The sequence below is a fragment of the Corapipo altera genome, unplaced genomic scaffold (genome assembly GCF_003945725.1).
Source record: "Corapipo altera isolate COAL_440 unplaced genomic scaffold, ASM394572v1 2b, whole genome shotgun sequence".
Lineage (NCBI taxonomy): Eukaryota > Metazoa > Chordata > Aves > Passeriformes > Pipridae > Corapipo > Corapipo altera.
The window spans coordinates 22,193,291-22,212,178 of record NW_020884874.1 but is presented as its reverse complement, the minus strand read 5'-3'; the positions used below and the strand labels follow the sequence as shown (position 1 = coordinate 22,212,178).

The following is an 18,888-nucleotide window of genomic DNA, read 5'->3' as shown; positions in this document are numbered from 1 at the left end:
GTGTAGAATCACTTCTCAGGGGTTGCACTGGCAAGCTGAACTGGTGTAATTGGAGTACTCTGCTCAATGTTCCTATGTGTGGATTTTGTAAGAAAATCAGCATTTACTAAATATGTTTAAAACTTGGCAGGTATAACGCTCGGGAACCTTTCTGTGGATTTTATGGCTACAAATCCACACCATATGTGTCCCTGATTTTTATCTTTACAGTATTTGAATGGATTAACCAGCTTTTTTACTTGGATGATTTTCATTGGCAAACATGAACTCTGAAGGTACTTCTGGACTGACTGTGCACCTGTATCTTCATTACAAAATGGGAATGTAAAGATTAATATTGACAGATAACAAGCTTGCTTCCACAACAATATCAGGCTGAAATAGAAACACTTTATATGTATTTGTGTGCTTTCCAAGTCAAGTACTGTCCAGTGCAAATATAATACTTTCCAGTACAACCTCTGAACTACTATGCTAAATCTCCTCAGTGATCTTTTACTCCCATCTTCCTTATCATGCTGACTTCTCTCCTCTGTCTGTTCAGCAGTGGGAGACATTTAGCGAACGCTCTTCAAGCTCACAAACTCTGACCCAATTTGATTCTAACATTGCACCAGCTGATCCTGTAAGTCAATCACTTAGCTTGCTTGTTTGAAATTAATTTTATTAACACTGAATTTCCATTCATTGTATTTATCTGTTATGCATGATTCCATGGACTGCTTTTTGGGGATTGGTGGCAGGTTTCTTAACTTTTTGCTTATTTTAGGAATATAAATTTTCTATTACTGCTCATGTTTAATCTCTGATTGCAAAGAATGCTTTTTTTCCCCTTGATTTTGACCTAATACAACACTGCTGTCAAAACCTATCGTACCCGAAGTATTAAAACATAATATGTTTTTGAAAAGATTTGTAAGTCGACACAAGGGCTACTCCCAGTGATAAACCAATCCTGGTTTAGATTTTGTCTTTGGTGGGTTTGTTTTTTTCAAGTTGCAGAGCATGATTTGCACAAACTCTTAGGAGCTGACAATATTTACTTCACTGAAAAAAAACCTAGTGGACTTTAATGGGTGTGGTATTTCATATTCCAAATGTTTGCAACAAGTTACTTTTTTCACAAGGCTTTTAGTATTTCTACAGCTAAACCTGTGGTGTTCTAATGCTTTACTCAGTGAGGAGTGCTGTGAAGGATTATGTAGTTAAATATCTTGCCAAGTTTAGGAGCCAGAAATACAGTACAGTGTTTCAAGTTCTGCTGGTTTTAAGCTTCACAGCATGTGACATTAAAGCAGTTTTGAGATGCTGGGGTTTAGCTGCTGCTTTCATCCTGTTTTTCTTACAGACTTAATTACCACTGAGTGTCCATTTTAATTTAATTAATTACAGGTTTGGTGTCCATTTGATTCTGTAAAAAATATAATAGGTGTACATAATACACATTTAACTGCTTTTAGTATTAAACATGTAAGTTCTGAATATATGTATGTAAGTATACATGTATTTTAAATATGTCACAGCTCTGATCTCAGAGTTGACACTGATATTTATGCAGAAATAGCATTTCTAGATGCTAGAAGCTAGAATTCAAACTTCACTGTTCCCCATGCTCAGAATTACTCTTGGTGTACATTCAAAACAAAGGAAAATGTCCTACTTAAAGTGAAAACCAACCCTTATTCATCTGAGATAGTTTTAGTTTTAAATGTACTGTATATTTATGTTTTAATAAAATAAACATGATGTAAATCAGTTCATAGTTATTTCTTACTATGTATAATTGCTTGACAGTAAAGAGCTATCAGTCGTGTTTCCACAGTAAGTTAGTAATTTATTTTTACACATAATTAACAAGTGACAGAAATTTGAAGTTTGAATTTTTTCTCATGTGTTAATAATCAAAAAAGTAGAACAGTGATACTATATGGAAAACTCTTATATAGCCGTGTGTGTATATAAACAGAAATTCACTAGAAATATAAAAAATATACTGGGCAATCGCATTCTTGAGTCATTTTCTTGAAATGCTTATAGTTTAGAAAAAAATAGTGAGCATGTTTGATACTTGCTAAGGTAAAAAAGGCTTTGGGGAAAGAGTCTTTGTTTTCCATATTTAAAATAAGAACAAATGACAAATTTTCAGTAGCAGTGTGCAGACTTCTTGTTTTAGCAGTCTCAGCAGTGATGCGTAGGACTGGTTTATTGAGCAACTCCTGCTTTTCCAGGGGAGAGAAAATCAGCTTTCTCAAGCAGTTGTTAATAACTGTCTAAAGCGTAAATTCATAGAGCAATTCTTTTCTCTTTTTGTTGGAAAAGTAGCTGCTTTGGAGGTAAAAGATAAATGGAAAGAGTAAAACAGTGCATTCATCCCTTAGTATGGGAGCATAATTGGCCTTTTGTAAGTGAAAGTTGGTAACATGTTAAATTGTTTTATGTAAAATTAGATTAATGATGTGAATTAATGCATTATTTAAAAATCCATTTAACTATTCCAAACATGATTCTTGGAATAGTTGCTGCACATTAGATTACAGCAGAGGTCTGAAGTAGCTCCAGCAACAGTGATCTTTTCATGATAATCCCATTATGGGGATGATGGGAAGCAGTATATTTTAAAGTGTTAACTATTCCTAAAAGCCTCGTGCAACAGGCTTGAGCTGTGACTAGAAAGTGGTTTTAAAAGTTTATATTTGCAACAAGAGTACTGAAAGTTGTTGAAACAGTTTCAGAAATTAGTAGTGTAAATGTATTATGCCTAGTGAAGTTGACCTGCTTGAGTAGTCAGAACAGATGACATTTCTGATACAAAGGTAGTGTTGAATTTTCTTGTTATTTCTAGGATAGAATGTAATCTGAGGGTAGTTTTGTTCTGTCACTGTCCCACCCATTCATATATTCTAAGTAAAAAAAACTCAGACAGCTATGTCCATATTTTTAGGTTGCTTCTTTAGGAGCAAACATAAAAGTTGTGAGATTTTTTTCTTTTAAGCTATCTGAACTCAGTCTCCAAACCAAATTGAAAGGACTGTCTATAAAGTACTTTCAGTGGAGCCCCTTGTCTGAACTACAAAGAGAATGCTTAAGTGCAAGGTCAATGCCTATCTAGAGGTACATTCCGTAGTGTTTACTATACTGAAACTAAGAATTCACTGTTTTGGGGACTCGAGAAACTATCTTAAATTACTAAAAAGTACCTATTTCATAGAGCATTGCTCATACTATGTAAGGAGGCCATAACTTTCTGAGGCATCATAATTAAAGCTGAGGAGTCGGGTTTTGAATTGTAATTGGGTTTTTTTTGAAGATGTGTTCAGGGTAACAGATGTCTGATATGCCAGAATTCAGGTCCTATGTGCAGCACAGTTATCTATAGAAACATTCTAGTACCCTTTTAAAGTAGCTAAGCTACCTCTTATAAATCATGAGAAAGACTACAGCTTTTAGAGCTTTGGTTTTATGGGTCTATTCAATTCCCTGGAACTGTGTAAATAAACTAAGTTTATGGCATTTTGTTTAGAACAATTTAAAACTATATTAACATAACTCTGATGTCCTCCACAGGACACTGCAATCGTGCACCCAGTTCCCATAAGAATGACTCCAAGCAAAATCCACATGCAGGAAATGGAGCTTAAAAGAACTGGAAGTGGTAAGATATTTTCTCCTGCTAATTAGAGAAGTTTTATACAATTAGAGTTGGCTTTACTTCCTTGAACATACTGACTTTTTTTCTGGAGTTGTAGATACAATAATTAATAAAGTGCTCTGAGTTAAGAATTGAAATGCTGTTCAGATAACTGCAGAGTTTGATTTGGCCATTTACTACAGTGAAGATTTCACCATGTACAGGATACTATTGCTTGGAGAGTGGTTCAGGAGCATCATGATATCGATTCAATTCAGGCCTCCAGGCCAATGTCCAGGTTTCCTTATTGAATACTGAAGGAGACAGTGAAGATGGAGATCATAGCCTGCATTGATAAAACTTGTTCTACTGTGGTCAGAAATACTGAGTTTATTATTTTAAAACCTGACAGCATTTAGGAGTATTGGCAGGCCTTTTTTTTTTTTTAATACTCTAGTCAATAATAAGCAAAGTGGTTTGATAAATTTTCTTGAGGAATAGTGGAGTCTTCATTGACAGCTGTGTGCCCATATTTCCTAAAGTCATGGAACTCATGCTGAGCTCTTGTGCATGAAGGCTGCATGTGCAGTATCTTCAGCATATGAGAACAAACAAGTATGGAAAACACATTTACTAAAAATTTCCTTGACCTTGTAAATAGGTGAAGATTCACAGCTCTTAATGCTGAGAAACTGAAATAACACTGTTACAGTGTAAAAATTCAGAGTTAAAATACATCGATTTAGTCTTGAGTGCAGCACTTTGATAAGGGCAGAAAACTAATATAAAGCTTTGGCATCAGAAGTAAAGGCTAGTTTGACTTCATTTATTTATTTAGATTTGTTTTTCCATCTAGATCATGCTAACCCTACTAGCCCACTACTTGTGAAACCATCAGATCTCCCAGAAGAAAATAAAATGGGTTCATCTGTAAAATTTACATCTGGAAATACAGTTAGTAAGTATCAAAGTGCTTTCTGGTCTCATTTCTTACATTACACAAAACATAGACCTTCAGTGAATGAAAACTTGCTCTAAAATTAGATAAACTTATCCTAAGAATAGGAGCATTTCTGATATGAAGTATATATTAGAAAGAGTAATTAAGAAAGTTTTTCTGATGTCACTATAGTTGTTTTCCTACCATTTGTGTTCAAGAATGTTCATTTTTGTCAGCTCTTTTCCATCTTCCTGTTTTCTCATTTAATCTTAGGATGATAAATTTAACGTATAGAAAGTGGGATTGACTAAGTACCATTTGATTCTACTTCCTCAAAACCACGTAACAACATGTTTTCTAAAGAGTGAAAATGTATTGACCACAAAATTTTCAGGCAATTCTTATATGGTTTAGCTACTAAGAAAATGCAATAGAATTCTAGAGTTTGTTTTAGGTACAGCTTTACAGCTGTTTATTTGCTTTTAATAGCCTTTTTAATTTTCAGTATTTCCTGTTTCTAAAACATGTTGCATTATTTTGATTTGATTAGTCCACTTGTCTAGTATTCAGGGAGGCCTTTGTAGCTTGAATGAATCTCTGGAGACTTTCTGAGACCTTTTTGGTTTTCTTCAAGCCGGGAACTTTTCTTCGGTGAAAATCAAGTTTGAAGAACTCATTACTTTAAGTCCTTTGCATTACTAAGACCAGAAGTATTTTGGTTGGTGTGCTGGTTTCAGCTGGGGCAGAGTTAATGTCCTTCACAGTGGCTGGTGCAGGGCTGTGTTTTGGATTTGTGCTGAACATAGAGTTGATAATCTAGAGATGTTTTTGTTGTTGCTGAGCAGTGCTCACACAGAGCCAAGGCCTTTTCTGCTTTTCATACTGCCACGCTGGCAAGGAAGTCAGGAGTGCATGGGATACAGGAGGAATTTAGAAAGTACCTTTTTGCAATGTGTTTTGCTTTCCTCCTAAACTGTTTGTGGCACTGTTCATTCTGATCAATGTCTCGCCCATGTCTTTAGTTGTACTTTTCAAGCAGAGTTTAGTTTTTGCTAGGTAGTTTTCTGATGCAAAAGAAAGAATAAGCCAACATGGTCATTTAGTGGGGAACTACTGCTATATGCAGAAGCTAAGTTCAGAGCCTTTCTGTACTCCCTTTTCCTTATCCAAGCATGGCTTAATCTTTGATAAAGGACAACTGTAGTTATACCAAGTATTCTTCCCTAGAGGAAGAACGAAGTGAAATAAAACAAACCGCATTGCAGTGTAACATATAGCCACCTTGTAGTTTTAAGGAAAAAAAAATACAAAAAAATGACAGGTAAGGATGTGCCTTGCTGATCATGAGTGTCATCTCTGCAGGATTTTCCTCTATGGGACCTGGTTAATGTGTCTTAACAATTTTGAAAACTTTGGTGTCCTAGGAGGTTAAAGTAATCCTTTGAGACTAGATAATTGAGAAAAAATCTTGATGTTTTTGAGTAGAATTTTCCTCTTCACTGATAACAAATCAACTGAGTCTCATTGCTCCAGTGACTTTCCACCTTAAATTTTGCTTTACCTGGCACTTTAGAATAATCCCTTGTGATAAATTATCCTGAGATCTTATTTTCTGTCTACATTTATTCCACACAAATCCTGTGATTTTCATGAGACTCCTCATTTCTGGAGAAAAAATCCTCAAGCTTTGTAGAGGTTCTAAGGGTAAGGGTGTACTTGCAGAAACTATCTATGTGATGCTATAATAGCACCTTTCATTTTTGTAGGTTACCTTAACAAAAAGCTGAAAGTTTTTGAAAAGATTTAGTCCAAAACAAAGCTGACCACTTGCCTTGAAGGCACAGAAGTTACAGTAGTAGCAAAGCCACTGAGTTAATCTGGGTATTGTACCTATCTTTTCCTTTTTCTGATTTCCAAGGTTGATGACAATCCTTCAGCACTTCTAAAATCAGCCATATCCTACTCTTTGCTTTTTTTCCTTGAATGTCCCTTACTCTTGTTCACCAGATTGTTGAAGTGATGGAATGTCAAGTATTAAAAAATTATTGTTTTTGAAACTTATGTTTTGTATTTTAAATACATTATTGTCATTTTTTATTCTTCAGCACATCCCAGTAGTAATGAACACCTGATAGTATTGAGTGGAGTTGGCTTGTATTGGATCCTTGAATTTTTCAGACTCAAGGATTTTGAATCCTGACCAGATACCTTACAGGGAAGCAATGGAAGGACATAAACTTTACAACGCAAATTGGATATTTGAAATTATTTGTTACTTCTGTCTCTGAGGGCATGCTAATTATGCAAAGCAAATATTAAACTGTACTTTCTTTTCCCAGCAGATGGTTACAGCAGTTCGGACTCCTATACTTCAGATCCAGAGCAAATTGGAAACGCTGTAACACGGCAACGGTCAGTAGAGTAGCAACTGAAAAAAAGGAAGTGAAAGATGTTTAAAGAAGCCTGTTCCAGGCTTCTGGTTATTTGACAAATAGCTTGTAAAATTATGGCAAAATAGATTCCTAACTTTAACACATAGGAGTCTGGAGACAGTCTGTTTTCTGATGTACTAACAATATATGTTGCTTCTGTTAATGTAAAGTGAAAATTAAAAAAAAAAGTTGTCTAAAAAAGAGATTGGCCAATCAAATGAAGCTCCACATTCAGTTAGAAATTTTAAAAACTTTCTCCTTAAACACATGGGGATGTAAGCACAGGAGATCATGCTATTGCTTGAAACCAATTTTTTGTATTTTTAAAAATATCTGTTAGACATTATTGGAGAAGAACCTTGTGACACTGTAGCATAAAAAAAGAATAAAACACAAATTAGGAATGCCATGGAAGTAACTCAGTCTCTTTTAATAATGGACTTATAAAATAAAGGGCAGTCATAGGTCCAGCATAATTTAAGGGATTGGAGGAAGCTATGAAAGCTCATAACCAACAACTGCATCATTTGACATAAGAGAATGTGCTGTACTAGCTGGTGCTAATTGTTCCCATTAAATCTGCCTGAATAGGATTAAAAACCAGCTACGCCATTAACCATCTTACAATCAGTTTCAGAGGTAAGTTTCAAAACAAAAATAATTAGGGTGATGACTTCAATAGCCAGGAAAGATTTGCAATTGCCACTCAGTACAGCAGCTTGAAAGACTGTTTCTTCCATTGTTACCTAATGGCAAAGTTGATTCTGTCCTTCTTCTGTGTGTTTTTGCACTATCAGTGTGATGGTTTCAACATGGTCTTTCCATCTCTGATTTCGGATTGGGTCATCTTGCTGAACTTGTGTAGATGAGTGAAGCTTTCTGATGAGTTGCTATGTTATGGCACAGGTAGCTTCTGTCTAGACCTGGCAGTTCTGGCAGTATCCACCCCGGAAATTTTTTATCTCACTTACTCTTTTACTTCTTTCCACCGGTACCTCATCTACCAATTGCAACTTTTTATAGAAATTACATTGTCCTTAGTCTGACAAGGCTATGTCAGATAATGATACTTCAGGAATGTCCTTAAACCACTTTCTCCCATTTTTAATTCTACTTGTGCCTTTTATACTAGACTAGCTAGAGGTACGACCCAGGGAATCAGTGTAATTAGATTAGAATTTCATCAGCTGGAGAGTTACACAGTGTTACAGAAGCGTTGTCATAGAGTATGTTAAGAAAATAAACTTTTCTATTATGATAATTCAGTTTTCTGTCTGGACTTACACATTTGGGAATTCCGGGTTTTGTGTGAAACTTGGGTACCTTTACCTCTCCTAGTTTTATATCTTAGGTTATAGAAGAATGTTGCAGAAATCAGTCATAGAAAATATTTTATCACTTACGAGTTGAATAAAAGATTAGCTGTATTTATCTCAGTGTTTCAGTAAATCTGTCCTGCTCTAACTGGACTAGTTAGGAAGTTTCTGCAAACTGTTTTTAAGTGGAAGCTGTACAAAAATTCTGTATACAATAAATCCCACTTGATTGGCACTTAGTGCAGTACTTCATCCTTCTATCCTTTCTGCGTGTGTTCTCTATGAACTTACAGCAGGTATCCACTAGATGGTGATCCTATCTAAGAACGAGTTAAAATTTCTGAAGATTCTGCCAAGTATATAGATTTGGAAAAATTTAGGCAGAGGATTCAATTGCTATCTCTTACACTGAGATGCTCCTTGAGCTCAATATACATGGAGACAGGTCCAACAGAAACTTAATATTCTTCTTTATGATGTTGAACTTACCCCATTTAAAACCTAAACAGGATGTCGACTACATCTTAAAAATTGTAGTGACTACCATCTGGATGGAATTACCATATTTAGCGTTCTCTGTTCCTGAACTATCATTGTTTGGGATGTGTGTCTAGCTGTTGGTTTCCCAAAGATAAATTCCTTGTGGTAATATAAGAATAATCTGGATAAGGGAGATTTAAGTAAATGGAAATATAAAAACAATTGTTAAATTGAAGCAGAAGTTTAAAACTGATTTGATAATCTTTAAAACAATGGCGATCAGGTTTCTTTACCTCTGTCAAACTTCATTTTTTAATTGCATGCTTTGAAGAACTTTTGGATTTTAGTACTGTTGTAGCTGTCTAAAATCACTACAGAAGCTTATGTGTTTTGCAGATCACATTCAGGAACCTCTCCAGATAACACTGCGCCGCCTCCACCCCCTCCAAGGCCTCATGCTTCTCATTCTCGATCATCATCTTTAGATATGAATAGATCTTTTTCAGTTACCCCAGGTAGATATTCTGTGTTCTTAGTGTATATTATTTTTCAGCATGTACATTCCTGAAGCAGACAGTGTTTTTTCCTCTGAAGAAAGATTTAGGGTGTGGTTTTTAAAACACTGCTTATGAATTAAAAAAGCTGAAAATGTTGTCACTCTTACTGTTCGTATTAAAACTTATACGGCATTTTGCTTAAACTTCTAATTTAGAATTAATTCTGAATTCTGGCATTGTAGTCCTTTGGATGAATGTGGGAAGCAAGTCAGGAAGTAACATTTTGGGGAGTTCTTTTGGTATCAGGTGTATTTGCAATGGGTGTTAAGTATTTGACTTCAGAGGAAATGATTAAATGTCGCTTCTGCTTAAGGGGCTTTACTGGACTTCTGATTTGTCAGTACTTTTCAATTCAGGATCACAAAGTATGAGAAAATGTTAAGAGCCTATAATGAGGGTAGAAAAAAAAAAGTACTAAGATACTAAGACCAGAAAAGTATGACCATGTCTGGGCTTTGAGCTGAAACAAAGGACATGATCCATGTTCAGATTATTCCAGTTTAAAAGGAGGTGACACTACAATTATGAGCCGCACTGTGACAGGTCAATATGTAGGCAAAATGCAGCATTTCTTCATGTTGATAATTAAGAAAATTTGAGAGCACTCTAATGTGCAGAGTAACAATCTTGGCCAAATGCGATGCCTCTTTTACAGGACAGCAACAGGCTGGAGTTGTTGCCTATCCCCCTGCAGTGCCTCCAAGACCACAGCCTTCACAGGTGATGTCACTTTTTAGAAATCATATTCTAACTCTGTGCATTATTTTTATCTAACTGAATCTTAATTTACCTGTGAAATGAGTATCATTGCTTGATATATTTTTGAAACCACCAGAATGTGAATGATGCCAAAACCTAGACTATAACTGAATGTTAACCTTTCCTGACTAAGCAGTGCTTCTGGTAGAACCACAGATAAGGATTAAAGTTAATATTGAGGAGGAATGAGTGGCTCTAGAGCTCTGAATTGTAGGAAAGAGAGAAATGTTATCCTTTCACATTTCTTGTCCTATCCCTGTATAGCACATAGGCCGTAACAGAGACTGCAAGAGCAGCCTTTCAAAGATTTGCAAAGTAAGGGTTTGTCTTCCATTTGTCTGGCACGGCGTACAGTTTTATGTAACATGCCTGCTCCCAAAAGGAGTGATCCCACTTCTTCCTTTGTCATAGACTTGGTGATCGTTGCAGTCTTAGTCTGAGTGATTTCAGTTAGTGATTTGGTACAAAACAAATCCTGAAAAAGTTGTTTTTTCTTTTATCTCACCCACATAAGTCCTTCAACTGCTATGCAGATCTGACACGGGACAGTTAAAATTACTTTTCAGGTTTTCTTTCACCAGCAGCTACTTGTTAGAATCTGAGTTACCAGCAACTGAAGTCAGTCAGTGATTCAGAAATTATATGCAAGGATTCAAAACTTACCTGCAAAGGAGGAGGGTACGATGACAGACATATTCCATACAGTATGATCACATAAGCATGTTTCCCTATGGAACTAAACTCAAAATCTGTATCAAGCCCACAGAGCTAACCTGGCTCTGTCACAGAAACATCTACTGTTCAATGAGTCTAGCTAGTGCTACATTGCATCCATCTTTGGTCTTATTCCCTATATAGTAGCATATCTGAACTTCCTTTTCTTTTAAATATTTCCATGTGTATGTCTTGGATGAGATGCACTTTGTCCTACTGACAAGACATAAATTTTTGTCCACTGAAAAGGAAAATAATCTTTAATGCTCTCTCTGTATATTTTTGTTATTTTACTGCAGGGTGCAGGTCCTCATGTGCATCGCCCAGTAGATGCTGAAGGCCTAATAGCTCATACCAGTACCTCACCTCAACAAATACCAGAACAGCCAAATTTTGCAGACTTCAGCCAGTTTGAGGCATTTGCTGTTTCAGGCGTAAACAAAGAAGAAGAAGATGAAATTGAAACACACTCAGAAGTCTTGCAGGTGAGCAGAAATGAAGACCTTGTCAATTGTTTAATACTACTAACAGTTATGAAACTTTGTTAAAACCTACTGTTTTCTGTCAGTGGTTTGTTGTTTGTTCAGGTTTTTTGTTTTGTGTTTTGATGGTGCCCCAATCCATTGCTAGAAAGCAATTACATTGCACACTGCTGCACTTACTTGGTAATTACCAAACACCTAGGCAAAAGAAATTCTTTTTATCTCAATTCTTGATTGCAATTCAGAAGATTTTGTACTTAGTAGCATATATATGTGCACAAACATAATTGTGTTGGTTCATGTAAGACTTAGCACAGGCAAAACCTTTCTTCTGCTCATTCTTGCCAGCCTTCAAAATTATCTACTACATGTCTTAATAGAGGAGATGACTGTCAAAGTGTTGTAAACATTGCTAAAATTTCATTAATTTGCATTTGTTCAAAGCCACTGGACAAACAGCTAAACTGAATAGAGCTCTGGCATCCTTTTATAGTAGATGGTTAGAGATGTTTACAAACCCTTGTTTCCTACTACAAACATAGGACTTAAAAGTTTGAAAGCCTCAGGATTTATTCCTATTAATTTCCAATTATAATAGCCAACTGCCATTACAGGAATCACTTCATGTTTTCCCTTCATAATTTGTAGCTTTCATCCAGATTGTAAGTTCTTTGGGGCACTTCTGCATCCTCAGGTGCAGAAGTACTTGTGTTGCTTTAAAGTTCTTCCAACTGTCAGCAGCATGTTCTTGCTTCCCTTGTTCAGGAAGGTCAATGACATAGAACCATTTGAGCACTCTCCATGTACCTCGTTGCAAAACCAGCTATGTTAGCTTAAGCTGCCACTGAAAACTGCTTAATTTAAGCTTGCTGATTGTTTTGCATTGAGGTGGATGGGGAACAGTCACATTGTGTTCATTGGAGGGATTAACCTTTGGCAGTAACAAATAGAATAATGGTGGTACTGTAATAGCAGAAACAGCTGTAGCAGCTTGTCATCAGGCCACAGCCTCTTTTGTACTGTACAGGGCCTCATAACATTGGACTTGTGCTTCTAAAGAAGAGTTGAACTGGAATTTTTGGGTGTTAACTGTATTCATGTATCCGGAAACACAGCATACTTGTATTTATTCCGATTGTTGAAAACTAAATATTTGTTAAGAAGTAGGTTTTTTTAGGCAACGTTCTAAATACAGTTTATATCCCTTTAGGTTGAGAAGCCCTCTGATTCTGCAGGTTCTCTTAGAGTTGCCAAAGCAGATGGAAGAGTTGAAGACAAAGCACCAGCTAATGTCCCCACTAGTGTGGTATGCAAAGTACACATTTAAGGAGAGTGCAGTTGTCTGATGTATATGAAATTATACGTCTGTTTTGATTTGCAACAGCAACTTTATATGCTTCCACTTGAACCCAGTTTTCTTAGGTCCGATACATGCTTGAAATAGGCACATGTATGGTGAATTTTTGCAACAGCAGCAGATGATTATTAGCTTTATTTTCAAGATAGCAGAAAATTAAGATATTTGTAAGTGTTCAAATTTTTGAAACATCAAAACGCTTAGTACAGAACTTGATTAACACTAGCTTTTTTTTGGTTGCAGACACATAATTACTGGGGGGAAAGTGTGCTCTGAGTTGTGTATTTGCAGTACTGTGTTGTACCATGGTGTTTCTGCTTGCACAGTTCTTTGTCAGTGTGTAGCAACTTACTGCCTTTTCACCAGGGGATAGAATTTAGTACTTTTTTTCGTGTTGAGAATGCAGCTAATGTCCATCAGAAAATATCTGATGGGAAATATAGTTTGAGAGAATTAATAGGCTGTGTTTTCCTCTCCAGGGTAAAGGCACTACCCCACTTGCTCCACCACCGAAGCCTATTCGTAGAAGATTAAAATCAGAAGATGAGCTAAGACCTGAAGCTGAGGAACATACACAGAAAACAGGTGTCATAGCTGCTGTTCTTGCTTCACAGCCATCTATTCCTAGGTAACCCAAGAAGTGTATAAATACATCTGTTACTGGAAAGTTTACATTTAAACAGCATACACGCTTTCTGTTCCAGGAATTGCAAACAATTTCTGTGTGTTTAATTTAGAATAATTAAACAATTTTTAAAGTTTTTGTTTTTTAAAGAAGATCACAAAGCCTCTACTAGTGGGAGACCATTTAGAGATCTTGAGTTTTGAAGTGGGATCTCTTTAACTTCTGCAAGTATGTCATAATTAAGTGGTGGAGGTATTAATATGGAGTGTTTAATTCTAAATGGTTGCTATGAACACTCTAAAATGTGCAGTTTCTGTGTCTTAGCATGAAAGTAGTCTATTACATTACTCACTTTGAGGTAAATGAATGTGGTACAGTGTGTTGGGACTTCAAAAAGTCCATTATGACAAATTTTTAAAATGCGCTGCTTGCTCTTTGATTGAAACCAACTATGTATGCATATATGAAACACATATATCTGTGTTTCCATGCAAATAAACATGAGTAATCAAACCAGGCAGAAGATGGAAAATTTAACAATGTAACAAGTAAAAAAACTTTGAAAAGGGGATTCCGCTCACTTAAAGAAGGGCGAAAATAAATGAGATATTTAGCTAAGTGGCAAAATGACTTACTAAAATACTTCTAATATATTCTCAGATCAGTGGGGAAAGACAAGAAGGCAATTCAGGCATCAATCAGACGTAACAAAGAAACCAACACTGTTTTGGCCAGATTGAATAGTGAACTACAGCAGCAGCTAAAGGTAATTCCTTAATCTTTGTCTGCTTAAGAGAAGAGCCTCAGAGAGCAAGATGTTAGTGATGCACAGTAACAGGCATCTCTGCAAACCACTGATATACAGGATAGATGATATTGACGTGAAATATTTAGCTCTTTTTGTAGGTCATCAAATATGCCTAATGGTGACAAGCTTTGTGAAATTACAAAGGATGCTTTTGCTACTACAAAGCACACATTTCAGTGCATTGATTTTGCTTTCAGCTACGCTAAAATTTTGCCTCAAATTCTTAATACTAAGCTATCTCTTGTGGTCATCATATACTTGAAAGGCAGTACTGAGACGAGCACCTGAAGTGGTTTGTGTTCCTTTCAAGGAAAAAGCAAACCTTAAACTCTTGAAAAAATTATAAATATTTTTAAATAAGTATAGTAATCTGAAATACAAAACTTGCAGCTCAGTAATTAGTACAGTAATAGTCATCTGTTTATCTAGGTCAGCTGTCATTATTTTGGAGCTATCTGTAGGTACCATCCTTATGTCCTTCTCTTGCCATTTTTCCTATCTTAAGATACCTAATTTTAACTATCAAGATAATTTAAAAAAATCTTAAATGTAAAAATGTTAACATGTCTAGAATGGAAGTTAGGCCATTTTAAAAACTCACCAAGCCTGAATTTCAGTTGTTACTGCTTATGAGAGTCAAGGGGTATAAATTTCACATAAGAGGAAAAACTCAGGGGAAAACAAATTGTGAGTTTCCAATCCACTGAATCAGATGAGAGCTTACCCCCTTAATATTTTAGACTTCATTTGAAAATATTATAGCTGGGTTTGCATCTGATTACAGCTGTGTGGGTTTGGGTGATTTGAAAGAAACAAAAAAGTTCTAAATGGCATCACCTTGGAGCAAAGTATTGATTTTCAATGATAAGTAATTACTAGACAGCCAATCTATTCAGATTGTGGGAGGAGTTACCAGATTCTAGAAAACACATTAGTTCTCAAAACTGAAGCTGATATTTACCAGTTTTAATCTCATGAAGAAATTTCTAATACTCCATTCTCTGTGGACAGTCAGTAGAAAATCTTTCTTTTGTAGGATGTTCTTGAAGAGAGAATCTCCCTGGAAGTTCAACTGGAACAACTTCGACCCTTCTCTCACCTCTAAGCCTACTGCCGTTAACTGTGAATTTACTAATTTTGAAAGGGGTATTGGTTTCAAGGCCTATTTAAATATCCATGCATCTAGCTCAGTGCGCTCTGTTCTACATTAAATGTTGTGGTTCTGTTTTGTCAGTTTGTCCACTTTTGTATTTAAGTATTTTAATTTCAGTACAGAGAGAAAAAAAAACCTTTTTCCTTGAATGTGACACTGCCTCTCACATCATTTTCTGTGGGCATCTTGTGATCTTTGTTGGACTTGAGTTTGCAGAGTTTGTCGCCAAAATTTCCAACTGGAATTTTTTAGTGGTTTCTTTTTTTTCCTGTTGAAACATCTTTGCAGAAGAGGGTTGCTAATCAGTTGTCTTTAAGCACATAAACTCTTCTTTCACTATGGCATTTATTTTATTGTGCCAGGAAAGAGACAAACTAGTGATCTGTCATCAGCCAGTGTTACTTCCCAAGCTGCCTTTCGCAATTGGAAAGTTGTTTGCAATTCTAGAAAGCCTGCCTCTTTGCAATTCACCAACTTATTCAGGTTGGGAGAGTTCTTGCAGGCTGTTTGCCATATCAACTGGATTGGATTTTGTGATTTTCATTGCATACATTATAGAGTATGTAACCACAGATTGCCAGGTGTTCACGTTTCATCCATTCATGATCCCGATCCAGCTGCATGCATATAAACATTTATGGCACAATTGGTAGTTTGCCAAACAGATCATTTTCAGTTCTCCCTTTTGTGAAAAGAGTTGGGTGTAGATCCCAAACATTAATTACACATTACCTAAGCACCACCTGTAATTGCATGTCTCACATGTTACCTTTTAATAACAGATCACATCCACGAGTCTTCACTATAACAAATTATATTGTCAAGTAATGTGTCAATACCTCTATAAACTTCTAATTCCCAGAAAAAAAAAAAATAAAAACAAAAAATGAACAGTTTGCTTCTTAGGAATTCTGAGTACATTCTGTCATCTTGTTTCCAGGCCTTATTTCTCTGCCATATAGACAGACTTCACTATTAACAGAGTTCCTTGAGTGTATCCTGCTATTCAGGTTGATGTACTGTATTGGGATTTGTTGTATATTGTACGATACACACCTTTTGATCTCATATGTAAATTTGCATTAATTGCTGACTAACAGCAGATATTCTATTTAATGGCTTCTTCTGGCTGTGGGATCATAGATGTTTAACTGCATGGATGTATCTCTGCAGAATCAGAACTAGCAATTGTGTGATTTTTACACCAATAAAACAGCACAATATTTTAATTTTGTTGATTCATCTTTACCTGGGAATTGAAACTCATTCAAATAAGGGGGAGGGTTTTATTACAGGCCTTCAGGGGATTTTTTTGTAATTTTGTGTCATGTACAAGAAGTGGTTGATCATAATCCCTTGACCATTTTCTTCCCTGTCAGAAGTGATCAAATTATCTTGGTAATCTGTGGCTATACACCTTTTGTATCCTCCTATAAGCAAATTTAATACAAATGTAATTTTAAAAAAGTAAATGCTAATACTGACTTGGGTCAAAGAAATTTATAGTTCTTTAATCTTCATTTCTGGTTTGATTTCCTTGAGAGTACCTTTAAAAATTAAAGATAAATGATCTCCTGTTGTCAGTCCTTAACCTCACTGTCTCACTTCTGTGCTTAAATGAAATTCTCCTAACATCTACTTCCCTTCCAAAAGGATTGTTCGGGTCAGATTTTTCTACTGGTTATGGCTGTTACACTGAAAACCAAATATTTCTTTTTTTCTCTTCCACAGAAAAGTGAGTACACACACTCTTCTGTGTATTCATCGTACACAGACTGGATAATTGTGAATTTTTACCACTATAACTACTCCAACATTTTTTCAAATGTCATGGAAGTGTTGCAGATGGCTTATGTATATAATTCAAAGCAAAATTCCCTGGAATGAAAGAATGTCATGGTTGCATCAAAGTTGGTACTTTCTATTTGCACATAAAGGCATTAAGAAATTATAGCTAAATGGACACGAGAGTGACATATCAATTACATATAAAGCTGACTTCAAAAAACTATATAAATAGGGAAATATGAAAAAACCCCCAAGAAAACAAGTGAAAACCCCCCTAAAACTAAACTAAAAAACTTTAAAGTTGATGGACCGATCACTTCTATTTCAACTGACAAGGAGCAGGAACAGAGTGGGAAAAAGTTTTCCCCTTTTTTAAGAAGTGGGAAAAGTGAGTCACTGCAGTTAAAGAATGTTGATCTTTTGAACCAACTATATCTTGTCCATAGTTTATTTTAAAGTTTAAAATACATTTTTAAAATAGCACTATTTTCATATTAATATTTAAGTATTAAACATATGTTAATAGCAACAGGATTCTTAAATCAGAATTTAACATTTTAAACTTAAATGTAAAAAGCCTTTTACATTCAAATGTTACATGTACATATGAATTTCTCTAACATCCATATCTTTCTAGTAGAATGACAGGTTAGTGTCTCAAGTGAAGAACTTAGGCAATCTGAGCATTTTTGTGTCTTGCCAACAAGTCTATTTTTAAGAATTTTGGTTGATGACTTTTAATACATCATTCTGTACATTTTAAACTAGTTTTTCATGATCAGAAGAGCTTCTAACTGAAAAACAACTTATGTCTTAAGAACATCACTGCCAATGATGTTCAGAAGTTACCTCACTTAGTAATGTAACGCAGTTTTAATCCCTTATAAAATTATCTTCCTGTCTTCTCTATTTGTTTGATCTTGATCCAGCTACTTGATGCATTCTTTTTTATGAACTTAGATTGTAAGCTCTTTGGGGCAAGGAATTATGTACAGCACAAGAGAGGTGCTCTCTCTCTTGCAACTATAAATGTAGACTACTAAATAGTGTGGAGTATGACTCATGTACCCAGCTGGGATGGATGGACAGCAGCATGCATTTCTGAAACATCTGCAAAATGTTTTTCTTTGGACTTTGTGACTGGAGGAGTGTCTCTTTTCTCATTCAATTTGCGTTTCCTTTGTTTCTCTTAATAATGTGCCTCTTTGTTCCATCTGCTTTGGAGTTGCTTTTTTCTCCATTCGTTGCCTCTCTTTGGACTGCAGAGAATATTTCCAAAATGCAAAGGTAAAAAGCTGAAAAGCCACTTTGTTTTGAGCAGTATTTCAAGTCTATCCAATGTAAGCTAGTATTTTCTTTTTTTTTTTTGTACTTCACGTGCACCTCATTTTACTTGCAATTGTATAGTGTATGAACTAGAAGAACTCATATTACTGAATATGTCTTATGTGGGATAAACAGAGTTGAGGTTATAAAAACTTAAAACTAAAGAAAATAAATTTGCAGCTTTGTTTCTTGTGTGATGTCTCTGTCCCTTATGGATGGGGTGTGCTGTGTTTCCACTCTGTGTTTAGGGCACAGTTGTGAATTACTCTTCTGGTTTCAGCTATGTAAAAAGTTTGTCTCTCAGTGTCACTTGATGGGTGACCTAGACTTAATCACTTTTTCCTAAACGGTAAAAAATAATAAATCACTGTCTCCTGATTCCTGACTCATTCTAGTCTTAGTTTCTAGTAGAATGTAGTTTCATGAAATCATAATATGATGCAAAATCATGTTACTTCCAAGTGAGTGATAACAATACCATTCTTACTGTGTGTCGAAGATCGAAAAATAACTTGTGTATTTT

General features: G+C 35.6%; 1 protein-coding gene across 1 annotated transcript in view; it reads left to right on the top strand.

Annotated features, from left to right (window-relative positions):
* REPS1 (RALBP1 associated Eps domain containing 1) overlaps positions 1–18,557 on the top strand; it is a 61,470-nt gene extending 42,913 nt beyond the window's left edge. The window contains exons 10-20 of the mRNA XM_027670230.1: positions 545–625; positions 3,565–3,652; positions 4,485–4,586; positions 6,908–6,980; positions 9,193–9,311; positions 10,009–10,073; positions 11,126–11,311; positions 12,519–12,614; positions 13,145–13,293; positions 13,951–14,056; positions 15,135–18,557. Of these exons, the coding sequence (XP_027526031.1) occupies positions 545–625; positions 3,565–3,652; positions 4,485–4,586; positions 6,908–6,980; positions 9,193–9,311; positions 10,009–10,073; positions 11,126–11,311; positions 12,519–12,614; positions 13,145–13,293; positions 13,951–14,056; positions 15,135–15,203 (1,134 nt within the window). The 3' untranslated portion in view covers positions 15,204–18,557. The remainder of the gene's footprint in view (positions 1–544; positions 626–3,564; positions 3,653–4,484; positions 4,587–6,907; positions 6,981–9,192; positions 9,312–10,008; positions 10,074–11,125; positions 11,312–12,518; positions 12,615–13,144; positions 13,294–13,950; positions 14,057–15,134) is intronic.
* The last annotated feature ends 331 nt before the right edge of the window (positions 18,558–18,888 follow it).